The sequence below is a fragment of the Echeneis naucrates genome, chromosome 14, assembly GCF_900963305.1.
Source record: "Echeneis naucrates chromosome 14, fEcheNa1.1, whole genome shotgun sequence".
NCBI lineage: Eukaryota > Metazoa > Chordata > Actinopteri > Carangiformes > Echeneidae > Echeneis > Echeneis naucrates.
The window spans coordinates 15,638,212-15,655,772 of record NC_042524.1 but is presented as its reverse complement, the minus strand read 5'-3'; the positions used below and the strand labels follow the sequence as shown (position 1 = coordinate 15,655,772).

Sequence of the window (17,561 nt, the reverse complement as noted above, 5' to 3'; positions counted from 1 at the left end):
TTCAGGGCTAAGTGCTGAGAGATAGCGGAGTGCTTCTGTGTGTAGCCACACATGAATCCAGAGCTGGCCGGAGTTCAAATTCAAACAGCACTTTATTTTCTCTCCCGAGTCAGCCTCTGGGCTTCCATCTGTCTGAATAAATGATAATGATGAGTGAATGGAGTCAAAATTGGGGTTGGAAAAGCATTAAGTCCAGCAAGTCTGTTTTCTTGCTCAGTTCTCTTCATTTCAGCAGGGATTTATATTGTCTGATGAACCAAGAAAATGGCCTTGCTGTCGCTAAACACGCCTCATATTGTCTAACAGTGATTATTTTTGCTGACTGAGAGTCTGGGTGTTTGCTGGGCTGAAGCCGATACAACTAATTACACTCAAAGAAATGTAAAGGCTACTTTTCTCCTGTCTTTGCCGTCCATTGAAACGATAAAGGAGGCTGATGGAGACGGCAGCATTTCTCAAGGTCACTGTGGGGTATGTGTTTGCATCTGAAAAATTTGATTTGAACATTCCTGCTCCCTCCATCCGCCATCACCTGGAGGTCCCTTGGCGGCCGGTGTGGTTGTTCCAGGTTGAGCTCCTCTCCTCACGGTCTGTGATGAAGACGTGCTGCAGGCCTTTGAAACTCTCTGCAGCTCTCACTTCAGTTGTTACACTGCACTTCGAGCTTTTCATCCCATCTGGCCTCACAGAGAACCATGAACCAAACGTGCAGTACGAAAACACGAGTTGTGTCGGAGGGCAGCAACTTAGCATCAGTGCCATTTTACTCATATGATTAGATGGCCTTTTGTTTAAGGAGGAGATCTACATTGAGGGTAATTGGCTTGTTTGTTCACATTCTTGCTCAGAGTTAGACGAGCAGGCGCCATCCTAATGTCTCCTCGGTCTACATGAGGCAGGAGCCAGCACATAGTTGGCTCTCATTCATGTTCCTGTTGCCTTTGTTCTTCGCCCGTCTTTGTTCCATGTGGCTCCACCCAGGCTGGTCCTGCCCCTGCCTCCATGAGATGCACCTGCAGGATTGTTACTAAGCCAGAATCATGATGAATTTATGCAGTCATTCCAACTTTTCTACCTGTGAAGCTTCTTTGGTTGTTTTGGATTTATATTTAGGATCATCGTGCTTAGGGGTGTCTGTTTTTAATAGATCACAACCTTTGTGTGGAAACAGACGTGTGCCATGTTTTGTGCGTACGCCACGTTTATAAATGAGGCCCCAGGGCTTTTACATTGGCGTTATCAGAAAGGGCAGGAAGGTTATTGTTTCATATCATTAGGTGTGTTGGTTCTTTTTTTGTATTTGTATGTTAAATAAACTGAGTGGACTCTGATGTTTCAGAAATGACTTGTTGGTTTTTGTTGGGCAATCAGTTGGGTTTTGTGTTTCTTTCAGGGACAACGAAGGCAAGGGTTAGAGATGAGATGCAACACAAGTCATAATGAGAGCTGGCATCCAGGACCCCCTTCCTCTTTCTGCTGGCCAGTCAAAGCTCACTAATGAATATACTCTATCTCATTACACACATTATACAAAAAAGTTCATGCACACTGCAAAGAGAGTGTTCACCTAAACTCAAAAAACAATAAATGGCATTTAATGTTTTCAGCTCTTTGTTAACTTTTTAATGAGAACAGCACAGCAAAGCGTTCAGCTTAGCTCCTGCCGGTTTTCATATCTATTTTACAGCCACTATAGTTGCAGCAATCTCCTCCAAGAAAGCAAATAAACCTTATTTTTCCAAAATGTCAAGTTGCTCAGTAACTTCCAGTTCATTTTCTAAGATCTAATGGACAATGTTTCCTGGAATATCAAGTAAAAAGGTATTAGAAAATACAAACACCAAAAGAAACCCTGAGAAGAGTCACCACATGCACGTGGGCTTTGGTCAACATCACTTTTATTGTCATTACACCACAGACACTCAGACCAATAGAAATACAAAAGTTTGTCTTATCCCTTCTTTACAGTGGAATACACTATATGCTACAGTAATAAAGACCTCCCTCATATTTGAAATGATATCTTCCCAAACTGACATTTTCCAAAGACCAATTTCAAACACTTCAGTTTGCATGGACAGTCAATAAACGACTCAATGTGACTTCATGCAGATCACCTGATGCATTCTCTTCCTTTTCGACAGACGTGACCTTTTGCATTTGTTGTGATGGAGTGACTTCAGGATGTCTTGTAAGATCAAGTAACAAATTGTATTCAAGTGTCATTATGCATAAATCCAGCCCAGAAACATTTTGCCAAGATCTATATTATTCTTGGCAAACTTCACATTCATGGTAACGACTCATTGACGTTTATACCTCGCTGAATGTGGTCCAATATCGCCATAAAAATAAAGAAAAACACATAACCTCCTTGGCTGAGGTAATATTACTATCCCAGTGTAGATCCATAAATCCTCATTCATCAATCAACATGTAATACATCCTCATGTCTCCTGATTATCACTACTGGAATGATGGGAACAGGCTGGAGACAGAGGCAAAAGAGGCCACTCACAATGCTGCTTTCAAAACCTGCACACATGGGTGATGGGGTGAGAGCAGACGCACACCAGTCAGGACAACGAGAGGTGGCCACACAGGTCAAACAGAAATCTTCCAACCAAACAAGAAAGAACTTTGACAACAGCTCACATTCACTTTAGATAAATAAAATGGCAGCTTCACTCACAATTGTAGACCTAGCATCACATAAACAACTGAAAGGGTGACGGTTACAGGTCAGTTGTGACCTTTTGCTGAGTCCTCTGTTTCTGTCTTTGAAGCTGTTACATAAACAGCTTGCAGGCTCAAGAAATAATCCACAAATTCACTTGTGGGTTCTGGAAATCCCACCCCCCCAAAAAAAGAAGAGAAAAAAAGAAAAGAAAGAAAGGGCTAGATCTGGCCACTGCCATAAAGCTAACTACCAGTCATACAAAAGCCTATTATTATTATTATTATGTCTGTGCATGCAAGTATGTATGCAAGCCAAATACAACACTAAAAGAATGACACATTGATTCACTGGTCCTGAAATGCTCATGTTTTAGTAAAACAAATGGTAAGTCTGAAAAGATGCATTAAAATGTTGCTTTAAAAAAATCTGCATGGTAATAGCAGGTATTTCGAAGGAAAGGCTTTGTCTGTGTACATCTTTGTGGACATTCAATCAACTTTCTTGCTGCGCAGTCGAAGTGTATCCAGCAGGTATCTGCAGATGGAGCCGGTGTGTTGCGAGAGGAGTGTGAGGACCTTCCCGTGAATGAGGGTCAGCAGGGTCTGGTGGCCTGTTGCCCAAACCCGGTACCAGGGACCGTAGAAGGGATCGGACACAGCTGGACACAGCATGTTGTTCAGGTTGACCTCGGTCGCCTGGAGGGGGTCAGACACACAGACAAGGGCAGACTGAGTGAGCACAGGTCCTAATACCAGCCAGGATAAATAGTACCCAGCTGGATAACGAGCTGTGGGGAAATGTCATGGTTGACACTGTGTACATTTTTAGAATTTTTCATTTCTGCTCTTTAAAAAACAAAACAAAACATCTTTTAATGGAGTGGAGGATGAGTTCAGTCTGCAAAAGCCTTATTAACCTCATTTAGTGAAAGCAGAAGTGATATGAAATGATTCATGTTGTGTTTCATTGATGTTTGTATCTGTTCTCTTCTGTTTTTCTCTGTTGTATATAGTGTTCTTTCTTTGATTTGTAAATATATTTTATTCAGTTTCTATTCTGTCAGTACAGTGCTGTGGTAATGACTAATAAAGTCTATATAAGCATTTATATTAATCTTAATTGTTTAATGTATGTGAAAAAAAATGATGATTTTCCAGATGTACAGAAAACAATTAAATGAAGAGTGATTTGACGAATTTTATAATTTTAGGATGTTTTAATCGCTCTCTTTCATGTCATATGGATGTTTGAAGCTGCAGTGGTAGTTTCTAGTATAAAACTGCCCGAGTATCTTCCAGTGACTGAAGAAATCATCCCTCTGCTCACAACTCTTTCCTTTTGCACAGGTTTTCTGTGTACGATGACGTGTCATTTTGAGGTTGGATGGTTGCTGCTATGCTGCCAAGATTATTATGATGTACAGTAAATGGACAAATCAACAGCAAAGAGTCAGAAAAAACAATAGATCATGCATCAAGCATCATGACAATATATACTGAAAGCTAAGGAGAACGTCCTCAAACACAAAGTCTGAATCTTCACAAAAATACCAAAACATTTCAAATAAAAAGTCAAAGAGTGCATAGTTCAGAATTTTGCCATTCACCAGAAGAAGTATGACAGGCAGCTGTTAACTTACTGAACAATGGCTGTATCAGTGTATAGATCTGCTGATAAATAAATACTATCAGCCTCAAAACTACAGCATCTGTCAATCATAGATGTTAGTCAAGTCAAATCAGATTTATTTACATATATATATACATATATAATTACAGCTGTAATTATTGCACCTTATGTCATTGTCTTTTTAGTTTGTGTATTTATATTTAGTATATATTATAGTAGTATTACATTATTATAGTTACTGTCTGTTTATAGTTTTTATTATATTGCTTATATTGTACATATTTTTTATTATCCTGATGTACAGTGTGTTTTTCCCAGTTTGGAATCAAGTACATCTATCTCTCTATATAGAGCAGGTCTAGATCAAACTCTTTATAAAATTGTTTAAAGAGACCCAACAGATCCCCCGATGAGAAAGCATTTGGCGACAGTGGCAAGGAAAATGTGAATAGTATTGGTGTTGGTCTGAGTGACATACAACTACTAGTGGATAGTCAGAGGTGGCTGTTTTGTGTCATTACCTACTGAAACCAGAAACTAGAATCAAAGAAAAAGAAAAAGATGATGACTATTTTAATTGTGTCAGTATCTGACCCCTCACTGACCAGGCCTGACCACTGTGAAGACAGGAAGTAACTTGACACATGGAGCGCAATTTGGATACTATTCACATTCACCTATTGATACATCTCAGTGAGACACTGTAAGTTCTTTTGAACTTGTACCTACTCCTGCTGAAAACAGTGCTATGTTTGAATAATCAACTTATCCTTGTAAATGAAGCCACTGATACAAGGACGATGTGCATTATGATCCATAATGAGATGTACTTTGCAAAGGGAACTGTCATGTGGTGCCCAGCAGGGGGCTCCCTCTCACCAGGCCAAGGAGTTGCAAGAAGATGAAGTGATAGAGGAACAGGATGCCAGTAGAGAGGAGTGCCCACCACATGTCTCCGAGGGGTTCAGGCTTGTACACACCTGCAAAATACACGGTTGTTAAACACCTGGGAGTGGGGATAGGGGATGCAAAATGCTGGTTTGACAGAACTCTAAACTGGACACGTCCACAAACTCTGAAGTAACTGATTTGAAAAAGATGAAGATGATGAAAAATTACTTATGAAGTTGACACCATGACATCTAATTCAGCCTAGACCAGGATTCCTCTGCTTGTTCCTACATTTGGTCTAGTTTTAAAACCATTGTCGTCACTCACACAATCTACAAAATGTTACAAGAGCCCACTGAGAAGTTTCATCAGAGCTACAACAGGAAGTATCCTTTACACATCAGAATTTAGATTCCCACAGATATTTTTTCATAGTACAGTATATATACCAGTGCAGAGGAACTCACTGACAATCTGACTGTTGTCTTCATGTCCACAGAGTCAGTGTTATCAAGACAGACAATAGATTTTACTCCGAGCTGAGGATGAGTCCCACATACAGTATTTAAATGTGAATACAGGGGTTGCTGTTAGTGTCCTTGGTGAAGAAGGTCTTGGGTAACAAACTGTTGTTCAACCCCGATATGAACTTCTACAAATTAAAGTGCTCCAATATGAATGTCCACCTTCACAGAGTCAGTTATTGCATGAACTGACCCAGAGTTTTTTTACTATAGCTGCTTTGGGAAGACCCCCACCCTGATCCACTTTTTAGCTGATAAGCAGAAGAAAAATGTGGGATCTCTCTTCTCTACCATCTCTAATCACCTACTTTACACAGACAAAATGCTATTTCGATATATACTTCTCTCTTTCAGCCCAGTTGCTTCAACAGAAGGAACATTCTGACTACACAAAAACCAGTAACAGGATGTGGTGTTAAACTGGCTTTTCCTGTTTCTCATTGCTGGCATTTGCTGGAGGAATACATGCTCTGAGGGAACATTTACCTGCTCCCATCAGATCTAACCACATCAACACATACTTCCTTCTGTTGGCCTCTGGTTTAACATTGCTGATGAAAAATGATTCAGAGTTGTGATAGCTGTGCTCCACCCCAGATAGTTTTCTTAACCTGACCCCTGCCTAACACCAAACCTTGTAAATACAACCCGTTTTCTTTCTGTGTCTTTGTGTTTGTACTTTGTCTTATCCATAGCTTTTAGGCTGTTTTTAAAACTTTATTTTTTAGATTGATGATCAATGGTCAATACATTTAGCCTTTGGAGCTGGAAATACAACTCCTCTCTTCTTGTATCTGCCGCTAGATGACTCTAAGGGTATCATTATGTTAGTGTCAAGCTGCCTGAGTTTGGAGTATGCAGGATTCTTATGTAGTTTATATATTCATGGTGTGCACACTAAGCTCAACACATACCCCCTTTCCTGAAAAGGTAAAGAGGCACCAGGTACAGCATGGAGTGTTGGATGTAGTAGATCTCCTTCTCAAAGGGCAGCTGCGGAGAGAACAGATTATGTCAGTTCCTTACACATTAAAGATGGCCAATAAGCAGGGCAGCTCTGCTTCATGCATCATTTGCAGACTCCAAACTGATATTGTTTGGATGTTTTATTGTTTGCGGTATGAGACAAAGAAGTATCTGACCATCTGGTGATTATATCAGACAGACAGACTTCTTACATCTTGTCAATCTAATGTACAGATCTCAGACCAGAATTCTCAAGTTGAAAGCTTTTTAATGTGACTCATCTGCAGCCATTATTACACTGCTAGTGAAAGGAAGTCACGAGTGGCTTTGTTAACAAAGAGCCTGACCTTGGACGGTAACCTCAGATCAGCAGAGCCCTAGGCTTCTTTGATATTCAGGCAGAAAATGGAAGCAAAGTGCTACCGAAAATAAGTCAATAACCAACTACTTCAGCCTTCGTGCTGCCTGATTAATGAAAAGAGAAACACACAGTGCACTACTGAGAATTAACAGTAATGGTACAATTTTCAAACGAAATTATTCAGCCCTGAAGTGCAGTCAGTTCAGACATTAGTGTTTTTATTCAATACAAGTGATTAAATTGTTCACTGAAAATGTGTATAATTACATTTTAATACACATAATGGATAATTTGGTGCTTTTACAAGAAGATTTATGAGGAGGATATAAATTGCCTTTTCAGTGGAGTCCATTTATTATTATATCTGATATTTGTTCAGTCCTCAAACTTCTTTTTGCCATTTCTGATGAGAAAAGTAATTTGAAATGAAAACTGACCAATGGCATAATATTTATTGATATTAAAAAAAAAAAAAAAAAAGCCCAAGGCGTTCTTTGTTGTCCAAGTATTCAAGTTCCTCGGGTGATAATGAAACAGTTATGGTTTAAAGCTTTGCTTTACTCTGGTAAGAATGGTTGTTAGTGAGATGGGGATCATGCAAAAGATTAAAGTGTTCATTCTTGATTTAATTTATTCATTTCAATGCCTTCTACTGCATCTGGACTTTGTCCACAGCAACAGCAATTTAATCAGCAAATTCTCATTATCGAATTTGTCCTCTGCACCACTTGTTCTTTTTCTTCTGCATTTAAAAATGTATTCTTCAAAGCGATGCTCGAGTAGAGACAATATGCTTATTTAAACACCGCATTCAAATCAATGTCGGATTCTTGACAAGGAGGAGATAAAATGTCACAATGCAGTCCTTTGAAAAAGGTAACAGATAAGAAATAGCCCTCGCTCGTTTGTCGAGCTGTCATGAGAAGTGAAATATGTGGATAATGAACAAGAATCCTTGTTAACTTCAGAAACAGAGGGCTGGCTGAGAATGAGATCAGCTTTGCTGGAGTTGCTTACCAGTCTGGTGTTGACTACTGGAAATATTAAAGCCAGTAATGCACCATTCAACATATGGACCTGCAGCCTGAAAATAGAGAAAAACATGGGCCAACAATAAAATTCAGGCATTAAAATGTCATTCACATTTGCCAAATATTACTAGTTACTGATATGTCAGCTTGAATTGATTAGAACAGATATAAAGATGAACAGGTGAAGCAGGCTCATGACAATGACTTTGTGGATTATGTTCTATGTTACAGAAAAAAAGCCATCTCTCTGAGTCATTCATGAAGTTGTTCAGGCTTTTTAGAGTAATGACTGTGCTTGTATAGGAGAAGTCAGATTGTTTTGATATCGATGGGAAAATGCCCCTATTTCTCACTTGATGTATTAGCTCAGAATGCATGAATTTTTCTGATGAGATTACTGTCTCTACTTCCAATTTTGAGTCTTTTTAGTACCATTTTCCTTCTAGTCAGACGAAAATATTGGGAAGGTTACTGTGTGATTGACACTCTGTAATACACAGAGTGACCTGTCTGACTATCACGATATAGTACAGAGCAGGTCAGATTCACCCTCACTCCACCTCCTCCTGGCAGTCCACAAACGATTGGGTGATATCACAGTGGGTTGACACTTAGTTTTGTTGTGGAGACTTGAAATTTCAATGATCAATCAACAAATGCCACAAAGTCATTGTCATGAGCCTGCAAATCTCTATTTCCAGTTCTTCCGTCATCACCAAGCCTCTGGTTAGCAATCACTCTTCAGCTGCACACAGACACAGACATGGACACACGGGTACGCGCACACGCACACCTCGTGCAGACAGAAGTGTGAAGCTTGTTCAATTAACTTGTGCTCATCCACCATCAGGATGAATGTTTCTGGGCACAAGAATCATTGTGGAAAACACTGTTTATAAAAACTCTGGAGTTTGTGTCAAAGTGTGGACCTATATCTATCTCCTCTGACTACTGTTTTTATCAGATGAACCAAAATAACTTGTGACAGCTAAGGTCACAATGTTGTAGTACTGGCAGTTCAAAAGAGTCATCTGTCAGTCTGGTGGCCTCCAAACCTTTCTGGAAAAATAGTCTGCTTCAAATTCAAATTCTATATACTCATTGATTATTAGCATATGTGTAGCCTTATCACCGTGCTTGAAAACATGAAGTTTTCTTTTGGTGTTGGTAGCATTGGTGATGGTGGATGTAGTGATGGCTTACTATTTGGTGGAAATATTAGCCTTTAAAATGACATACTTGGTGGGAGTGAAGATGAGGGGCTCTTATTTTGAATCATTCACAGGAAACTAAACATATTGGTCAGTTCCACAGTTATCTGAGAAAACAAAGATGTTTATGAAATTGCAGATGCGCCAGTTCTGTTCGGCTGTTCGCAGATTTTTTGCTGCAGTCTTAAACTACTAAACCTGTCACCACAGTAAAAGTAGATGTCATGAAATCACACAGGACTGAAATCTTAGGGATTTCAACTTGCCATGCCCCCCCGCCCCCTAGTCTTGGGGATTGATGACATTTATGATAAAAATACAGCACAGTTACACTTCATACCCAGATGTATATAAAATGTCATATTTACACAAACTACAACTTCCAATGTCATAAACCAGGACAGAAATGAAATGCCTTCCTGGAAATGTATGTAGCACAGCAGGGAAAGCTGATACAGTACTATACAAATTAGTTGACTGTATATCTTGATGAATATTGTTTGTTTGACCTGGCCTATATAAGTATTTTGTTTTTCCATTGGTGGCTGTTTCATAAAGCTTTGCAGACTCACATTTTTTATTTTTAGCATTGTACTTCAGGTAAGATACAGCTACAGCTGCAGACTCCCATGTGGCTATGGAAACAGAAAACTGACCCCGCTTGTATTTATTTTTGTGTGAACCCCACATTGTGTTGCCTCTGGCAAAAACGTTATAATTTCTGTTGAATAATTAGCTGCCCATACCACAGCAGCTATTGCAGAGCGAGGCCTATAAAGCCCTAGCAAATTCATTATAATAAAACTGTGAAAACCCAATTGACTGTGTGGAAGTGTACAACTAATTACAATCAATGCATCAATTGTTATTCTATGGAAATAAAATTCACGATTAATTTAGGTCTGACTAATGATGTTACATTACATTTAAAATTTATATTTCAGACAGGTGCCTCTGTAGGCAGGTTGAAATGGAGGGTGGATGACTCAATGATGCGAGAGAGACTCAGGTTAGAGAGGCTGTGAGGGCATAGCCTTCTTGGAATTAGCGTTTTAACCCAACAAAAGATATATGTTGGTGAAATAAATTGTTCTGTCTCTGTGAATATAATTAAGACCAAAGGTAGATGGGTAAATTTACTCACCTAAATACAACCATTGCAATTCTACATGGTGGGCAGGCCAGCAGGAAAATCTGTTTGGGAAAGCAGAGACAGATATGAAAAATCCCATTATCACATTAAAAACATTATTGTACAGCTTGAATAGTTCAAAAGCTTTCAGCGCCTCCAGTAACGTAAGTAAGGGAAATGAACAAATTGCTTTAACAAGTTTTTATTAAATTAACAAGCACAAGAAGCCTTATCACGTCACTGTATAAAGTAATTCTTGTTCCAAAACAAGAGATTCAAAATGAAGAGTTAAGACAAGACCAAGGAGGATTGTCTAAATTATTAAAACAAAACAAAATAATAACAAAAAATATTGAACAAATCAAAAATAATAACTCACAAAGAATACATTTGTGAATTGAATTGAAATGATTTGAAAACTTAAAAAATGCAAACCTTTGATTTATGGATCTGAATTATACGCACAGTCCCATATTATTTACTACAAACCTATATATTCACAGCCCCAAGTGACATCTGCTATAATTTTGTTTAAAGAGGATGTCTTTGTCTTTAAATGAGAATATAGGTAACAATCAGGGTGGCTTGTACACCTCATCCATGCTCAATGACTGTTACTGGACCTGGAGGATGCTGCAGACATGGACTGGTTCAAAACACAATAAGACACAAGAAAGACTTGGTTTGCCCGGAAGGCTGGAAACCAAATTACAAGAAAGCAATTTAGTTGAGCTCTGTTGTACAAGTACCCACTGGCCAGAAATCTTTGAGACATGTCTCAGGAATTCATCTGCTGAAAACCCATCAAATTATATGAACCTCTACTGCTACACAAACAAAAGCTCATTTCAAACATGACTTTTAGCAGAGACCATTGGCAACAAACAAATAATTTTAGCACAATACAGAATGAATTAAATGTATCAGCCTTAATATTTGGACATACGAACACAAAATTTATGTTTTTGTTGGTACACAAACTAAATACATCTTTTCTTTACACTAATAATCAGATTAATAAATGTTTCATTGCTTTTAATATTTAGTCCCAGAGATTTTTGTGAATAAATTATAGAGCCTTAAAGTGGTGAGTATCATCCAAATAAAATATACAGTATAAAATAATCCCAACTATTCAATAGCAAATACACTTGAAGCAAAGATTAAAACATTTCACTCTCAATTATTTTTATGCAGAAACATTTACTTCAAAATGCTTTTTCAAATATCTTTTTCCATAGTTTTAGTTGTTCTACACTATATTTTTATACTCAGAAAGATACAAACCGAGTTGAGTTGCAATTATTTCTTCAGGTTTACACAAATCATTGTTATATTTATACATATTATATAAGTAAGTCATTTCTTTCTATTAATTATACAATAGTTAATAGTTTATTTAATGTTTAACATCTTGGGAATACAATTTTCATTCAGGTAACATAACCGTGTAAGAATAACCCTGAGCTCTAGCACTCAAGCCATCTCCACTTAATTTTTACGGCAGACAAGAGATAAGAAATTGTTTTAATATAAATTAGTGAGAAAGTTGCTCCGTCAGTAAGGACTAATCTGACCTGCAGTTTTTGTTGCGCGTTGCTTCAGTGTTGACACACTTGTCCCCATTAAATCTGCTCAGCTACTTTTAACCTATTTAAGTGTTATGCATTAAGTAAAATGGGAAAACAGTGGGAGGGATCCCTGGATTTTATCAGGCAGATTAAATGTTTATCTGACCTGTTGTGCCAGTTCCACCTCCTTGACAAGCAGAGGAGCACTTCAGCTAATTGGATTAATCTATTTCTAAAGATAGAGCAATGATTAGAAATGTTTTGAAAGTGGCGAGGCCTCCAAATGTTTGGATTACTCACACTGAGAAACCTTTTGCTTTACAGAATGTACTGCTAATATGTGGGCTGGCATTTCCTGCCATCTGCTTCTACTCTCCTTACTGCTAAATCTGCTGAGCCTTTTTTTGAACAAATTTGACCTTCAATTAATTCAGCACCAAATCCAGGTTTAATAAATTAAGAGGATCCTCAATAATAACTCATTGGTAGCTGAAAATGTATTAATAATGTCTGTGGTACCAGCTGCTCTCCTTAAAATGCTTTTAGTTTATTTTAGTCCTTCTGTGATGATTCGTTCTGAGATTTTTATTAATACTAATGAATTAATTAATACATTAACTAAATGATCGATTATTAAATTAATAAGGATTATTCCAGGTAAACCAAGACAATCAAATGATATTCAGTGTTCTGCCAAGACAGTTAAAACATTTTATTTTATCATAGTTTATAAATAAAGCCTGTTCTGTTATTATTGAACTTTGAAATTGAATTGAAATAAGTTCATGTGTGTGAAACAGGAGCCAGGCCTCTTCCTCAGGTGTATTGATAGTCAGTGTGATTGTTAAAATAGAGTTTTCAGTTCTGGCTGTTGAGGACATGTCATACCCCAGCCCAGTTTCTGATTAGTCTGTTGTAAATGAAGTCATTTACACTATCTGAGTAATTGCAGACAAAGTACGATAAACGATTGAAACACTGTGCTTGAGCCAGAAAGTAATCTGGCCTGGACTACTGCCACACGGACAATCACAGTTACGGGAGTCAAACCAGCTATAACGGTGTTGTTGGAGCATAAAAGACACAGTTAACTCTAACGATAGTCTCCCTCTATTAATTTTACTACTGAAATATAAATTTATCTGAAGTAGATAATGCTGAACGTAATGCTGAACAGCAGAACATCCTCCCTGTTCTGCTATTCGGCTAAAAATTAGCATCTGGGTCAATAAAGAAACAACAATTTCTCTTCACTGTAGCAAAGCGATTTCAAAGTAAAAGCACAGATGTAACTACATAATGATTTTTCAAGATAAGTAGAAAACCTGCCAAAAAATGAAGATCAATGGCCTATTTATAGATTGGCAAACCTCATTGCTGATAAGCCATATTTAATTTTTACAAGTGGGGTCATAAAATAATACACTTTAGTGTTCTCAGTGTGATCTCACTGACTGAGTCAACAATTTCTTCTGCTGGGAGTTATTGCTACAACTGATAAATATGGTTGTAGTCGATGATGGCACTGATACTGTAGACTGTTATACTGAATGCCTGCAGCTTGTTTGCAGCCCAGGTAGTGAAGACAAAGCATAAAGTCTTGAAGTGCATTGTTGAAGTGTTATTTTAAGCTGCTGAAAAAATGTGCAAGAATTGCTATGAACAGACCTGTTTTCTGGGGTCTGTGGGAGTATTTATCCCCACCCACCTATCAAACAGGGGATAACTATATATAATTGTTCTAAATGATCAGTATCTCCAGGCATAATGGACCCTGGTGAAACCTATGACAGAAGAAAGTTCACCTGATAAGGGAGCTGTTTCACCAACAAGAGCTAATCCTACATCATGTATTAGAAGAAATTCCCATCTCAGAGCAAAATCCATTTAGCAGCAGCATGTGTGAACACAATGAAAAAAAAACCCCAAACAAAAGCAAACAACATTTATGCAACCATTAAGATTAAATAAAGACTTTGATAGTAGTCTTGGCATAGGTGCCAGATTCCTGACAAACTTTATGTAAAAGTTGTTCCAACAGGTTCTGGGTCTTAGGGATCAAACATATTCTATCAATTTAAACAAAGCTACTTTAACCACCAATGTAATGTTAATTATGTGTATTAGAAATTGGATTTAATTGCAAAACAAGTTGAAGCTATCTCAGTACTGTTATCATCGACAATCAACTTGACAAAAAAAGAGAGAAAAATTAAGGATATATGTGTGCTAAGTATGTGTATAAATAAAAATCAATGCCAAGCCCTCAAAAATCCTGCCTTGGCCATCATTTCCACACTGCATGGCATCTGCTACATTGTTTGCCTACTTGCTGAGCCAAGATCGTATCAGTTGTCGATCATTTTGGCAAATATAACAACATTTGTTCAATGCAGCAGAAGAAATAACAGGCATCCGTATTGTCACGAGAAACATTGGCTCATCACTTATTAGATGCTGAACTCTCCATTGCCATCTCTCTCCCCTTGGACTGACTGATGTTTGCTCTGATGCATGCTTTTTTCCCTCAACTGAAACCATCACTCTCTACATGACAAGACATTACATTTCACCATCAAACACTTCAATCACGGATAGATCAAGCCAGCACAGTGTTTTTGCTTGAAAGGTGTGATATTGCCTCCCATTCAATATTTATACTTAAAGTAACTTTCCCAATATTATGTTGCTGTGTATGTGTAGTACATATGACAATCTATAGATTAAGCATTTCATCATAATGCTGACATTGATCTTCAATCTGATGGAGTGTGTTAACATCAGCCATTGCAACTGAAGAAAAAAAATCTGCTAAACAATGATGCAGAGAGGAAATAACCTGCTGCAGCATAGCAACATAGTCAAGTAATTTTACTCTGTTTAACCACACATAGGCAAGGTTGGTGCCTGTGCACTTTATTTATGCACTATAGTAACTTCAACCACAGCAATACTTATTCCATTATTTGATCTGAGAGCCTGTGATACCAAATTGGCAAAAAATGTTCCACATCTTCTTACACCAATTATAGTGAAGACCTGGCGGGTGGAATCAGATTTTAATATACTATATAGGAAAATGGTAAGCCACCATTAATTTCCTCTAGTCAACACACATAAAATCTCATTTTGGCCCGCTCATGGAAGAATCTTTAAGGCACGGTGAGCCGACAAACTTCATTTTCAACACAACAAGAATGAAAGGCCCACAGGCAATCCCGCAAACTCCTGGACTTATTCCTTGTGAAAAAAACAAAAAAACAGCAAACTTCTGCGGGCACTTACTGCAGAGCCAGCCTGTTGATAGAAACAACACCTTCCTGTTAACCACCTTCCAAATTGACAGAGAAACTGCATCATTAATCACACTGTTTAATTTCTTTAACGCCCTTCTTTGCTTTACACTCAAGTGTCAAAATGTGTGAAGGAATACCCACAATGGATTGTCTTAATCTTGCTAACCGTACATTTAGGACATTTTGTAACCAGCCAATTTGTCATCACAGGCAGCGATTTATCAGTGTCCACTGGCTATCACATTACTACCTCCATGTAATGTAAAATAATAAGAATACATCAATATATTACGTGCTGTCCATATTTCATTTCTATGACCTGGCGCATTAAAATGCAGTAGACAGTGTCCTGTTACCATGACCTGTGCTGTATAATCATGCACCGTGAAGGTGAGACAAATAGAAGGTGGAAAAGAAAAACACACAGGTAGTCTAGATTCCTATAGCAGCAGTGCTTTATGTCCTGTGAGAGCCTTTGTGCTGTTTGGGACTGTGGCCTCAATTAAAAATGAACAAAATACAACACCAAGTCTCCGCCCACTTCATTCTCTACAGCACATCAATTCTCAGCTTGCTGTGTCTGTACTGCTATAAATTCATCTCAGACTTAACTGTTCCACTTTAGCTTTACAGCACTTTATAAAACTGCCTTCTCCGGGAATGAACAATCAACGGGTTCAAATGAGATCTTGGATGAGACCCACCTCTTGTTGTATTGCTCAAGGGCTGCACAAGAGCCAACAGGTCTTAATTCAGTCTGTCAGTCAGTTTGTTTTGTTAAAATATGAATTGCATTAGGCACTGTCATTCTTTTACTTATTTGTGGTAGTGCTGTAATAACCACATTATGGACCACTACCTGAGCAGATGAAGAGGTGAAAAGAGACATAAAAACAAACCGGTACTGTGCCCACATTACAAACCAGATATCCAAAAGCAGTCTTTTCTACACAAACTTTTCTATCCAGTTTCAAGTCGTGTGGGCGTCACGTTGATGTGTTTTTCAGAGAAGAGGATGGCATTTAGGTAAGACAGCCATTGAGTTTCATCACACGGCTCAAAGATGAGGCTAAAACAATAATACAAAAAAAAAAAACAACACAAAAGTCATTGTACAGCAGCTCTGTCGCTCAGCATGTTGGACGCTGGTAAATACAGGTTTGACTTTAAATATAGTAGATGGGTGTTGCCGACATGCCAGAGGCAGATGTTGGGTGTGCACACAGAAACACTTGGAGGAAACACAAAAAGAAACACAAACCGGCCTCGGCTGTGCCTCATCATCCTCACCTGGACCATGGTCACGACATGGCACGGATTCAGCAGATAGATCACAGTCTTCGTCGCGAATTTGAACCCAACCTCCACTCCAAAAGTCATGCAGAGGGCAACAAGCAACAGGTTCTTGCCCATACTGTCCTCCTTGGCCCTCCCGCAGTCCCTTCCCACCACTTTAAGCTCTTTGGACAAGTTTATCTTCCTCAGCGCCACCCAGATCTCCACCAGCGAGATGAGCACGATGGCCACGCTTTCACTGACGCGCTGCTGGGGCGCGATGAAAGCGGCGCACTCGGGCCCCCCATTGCCCTCAAACTTCGGGTCCACCCCGCCGTAGATCCAGTCCAGAAGGCTGTATATGTTATATCTGGACATATTCCTCTTCTCGTGTTGGAAAAGATACGAACAGGATGGAATAAAAGACGTCACACCGACTTCTTGGCGAAACATGAACTGCAAGATTTCCCTTCCGTAGCTGCTGTGGCGGTTGAGAGGGAGTCATGTATCCGTCGCCTCGGCGTGTTGCCGCTAGCTACCGCCGCCTCGTCCACGGGTGGATGAGGAACTTCGACTAGCAGCAGCAGAAGACCGGGGAAAACGCCGTCCGAGTCTACACCTGCCCCTGTCCTGTTGCTCGGCGAGCTCCCTCCGTTTTCACGTCCCTCACACACAGCTAGCAGCACCGCCTGCCAGCCTGAGTGTTATCGGCATCATGTGAAGCACAGCGCACGCTAGCTACGTGCTCCTGTCTCTACAACGCAGTTAGCTGGAGGTTGTGTTAGCATGTGTTAGCACCGGACAGGCAGCTAGCTTGGGTTTCCGGCGCTGTTAGCCCCGAGTGCAGGCTCTCAGGCTGAGCACACGTTGTCCACAACACCATTCTTTAACACTCATTGCACGTTGTAAATTGGGACAATGGCAATCTTCTGTGTGAAGGAAGCGTATCAGTAACAAAGGCGGCTAAGTTGCCTGTTGTAATGTTTTAGCCAGG

General features: G+C 39.1%; 1 protein-coding gene across 1 annotated transcript; it reads right to left on the bottom strand.

Annotated features, from left to right (window-relative positions):
• Nucleotides 1-1,881: 1,881 nt before the first annotated feature.
• On the bottom strand, nucleotides 1,882-17,355 carry tmem164 (transmembrane protein 164). Its single transcript, XM_029520043.1, has 6 exons — nucleotides 16,583-17,355; nucleotides 10,438-10,487; nucleotides 8,069-8,135; nucleotides 6,639-6,717; nucleotides 5,189-5,289; nucleotides 1,882-3,375 (listed from the first exon to the last, which is right to left on the bottom strand). The coding sequence occupies exons 1-6, from the start codon at nucleotides 17,018-17,020 to the stop codon at nucleotides 3,169-3,171; spliced, it is 942 nt and encodes a 313-aa protein (XP_029375903.1). The 5' UTR covers nucleotides 17,021-17,355; the 3' UTR covers nucleotides 1,882-3,168.
• Between the last annotated feature and the right edge of the window lie 206 nt (nucleotides 17,356-17,561).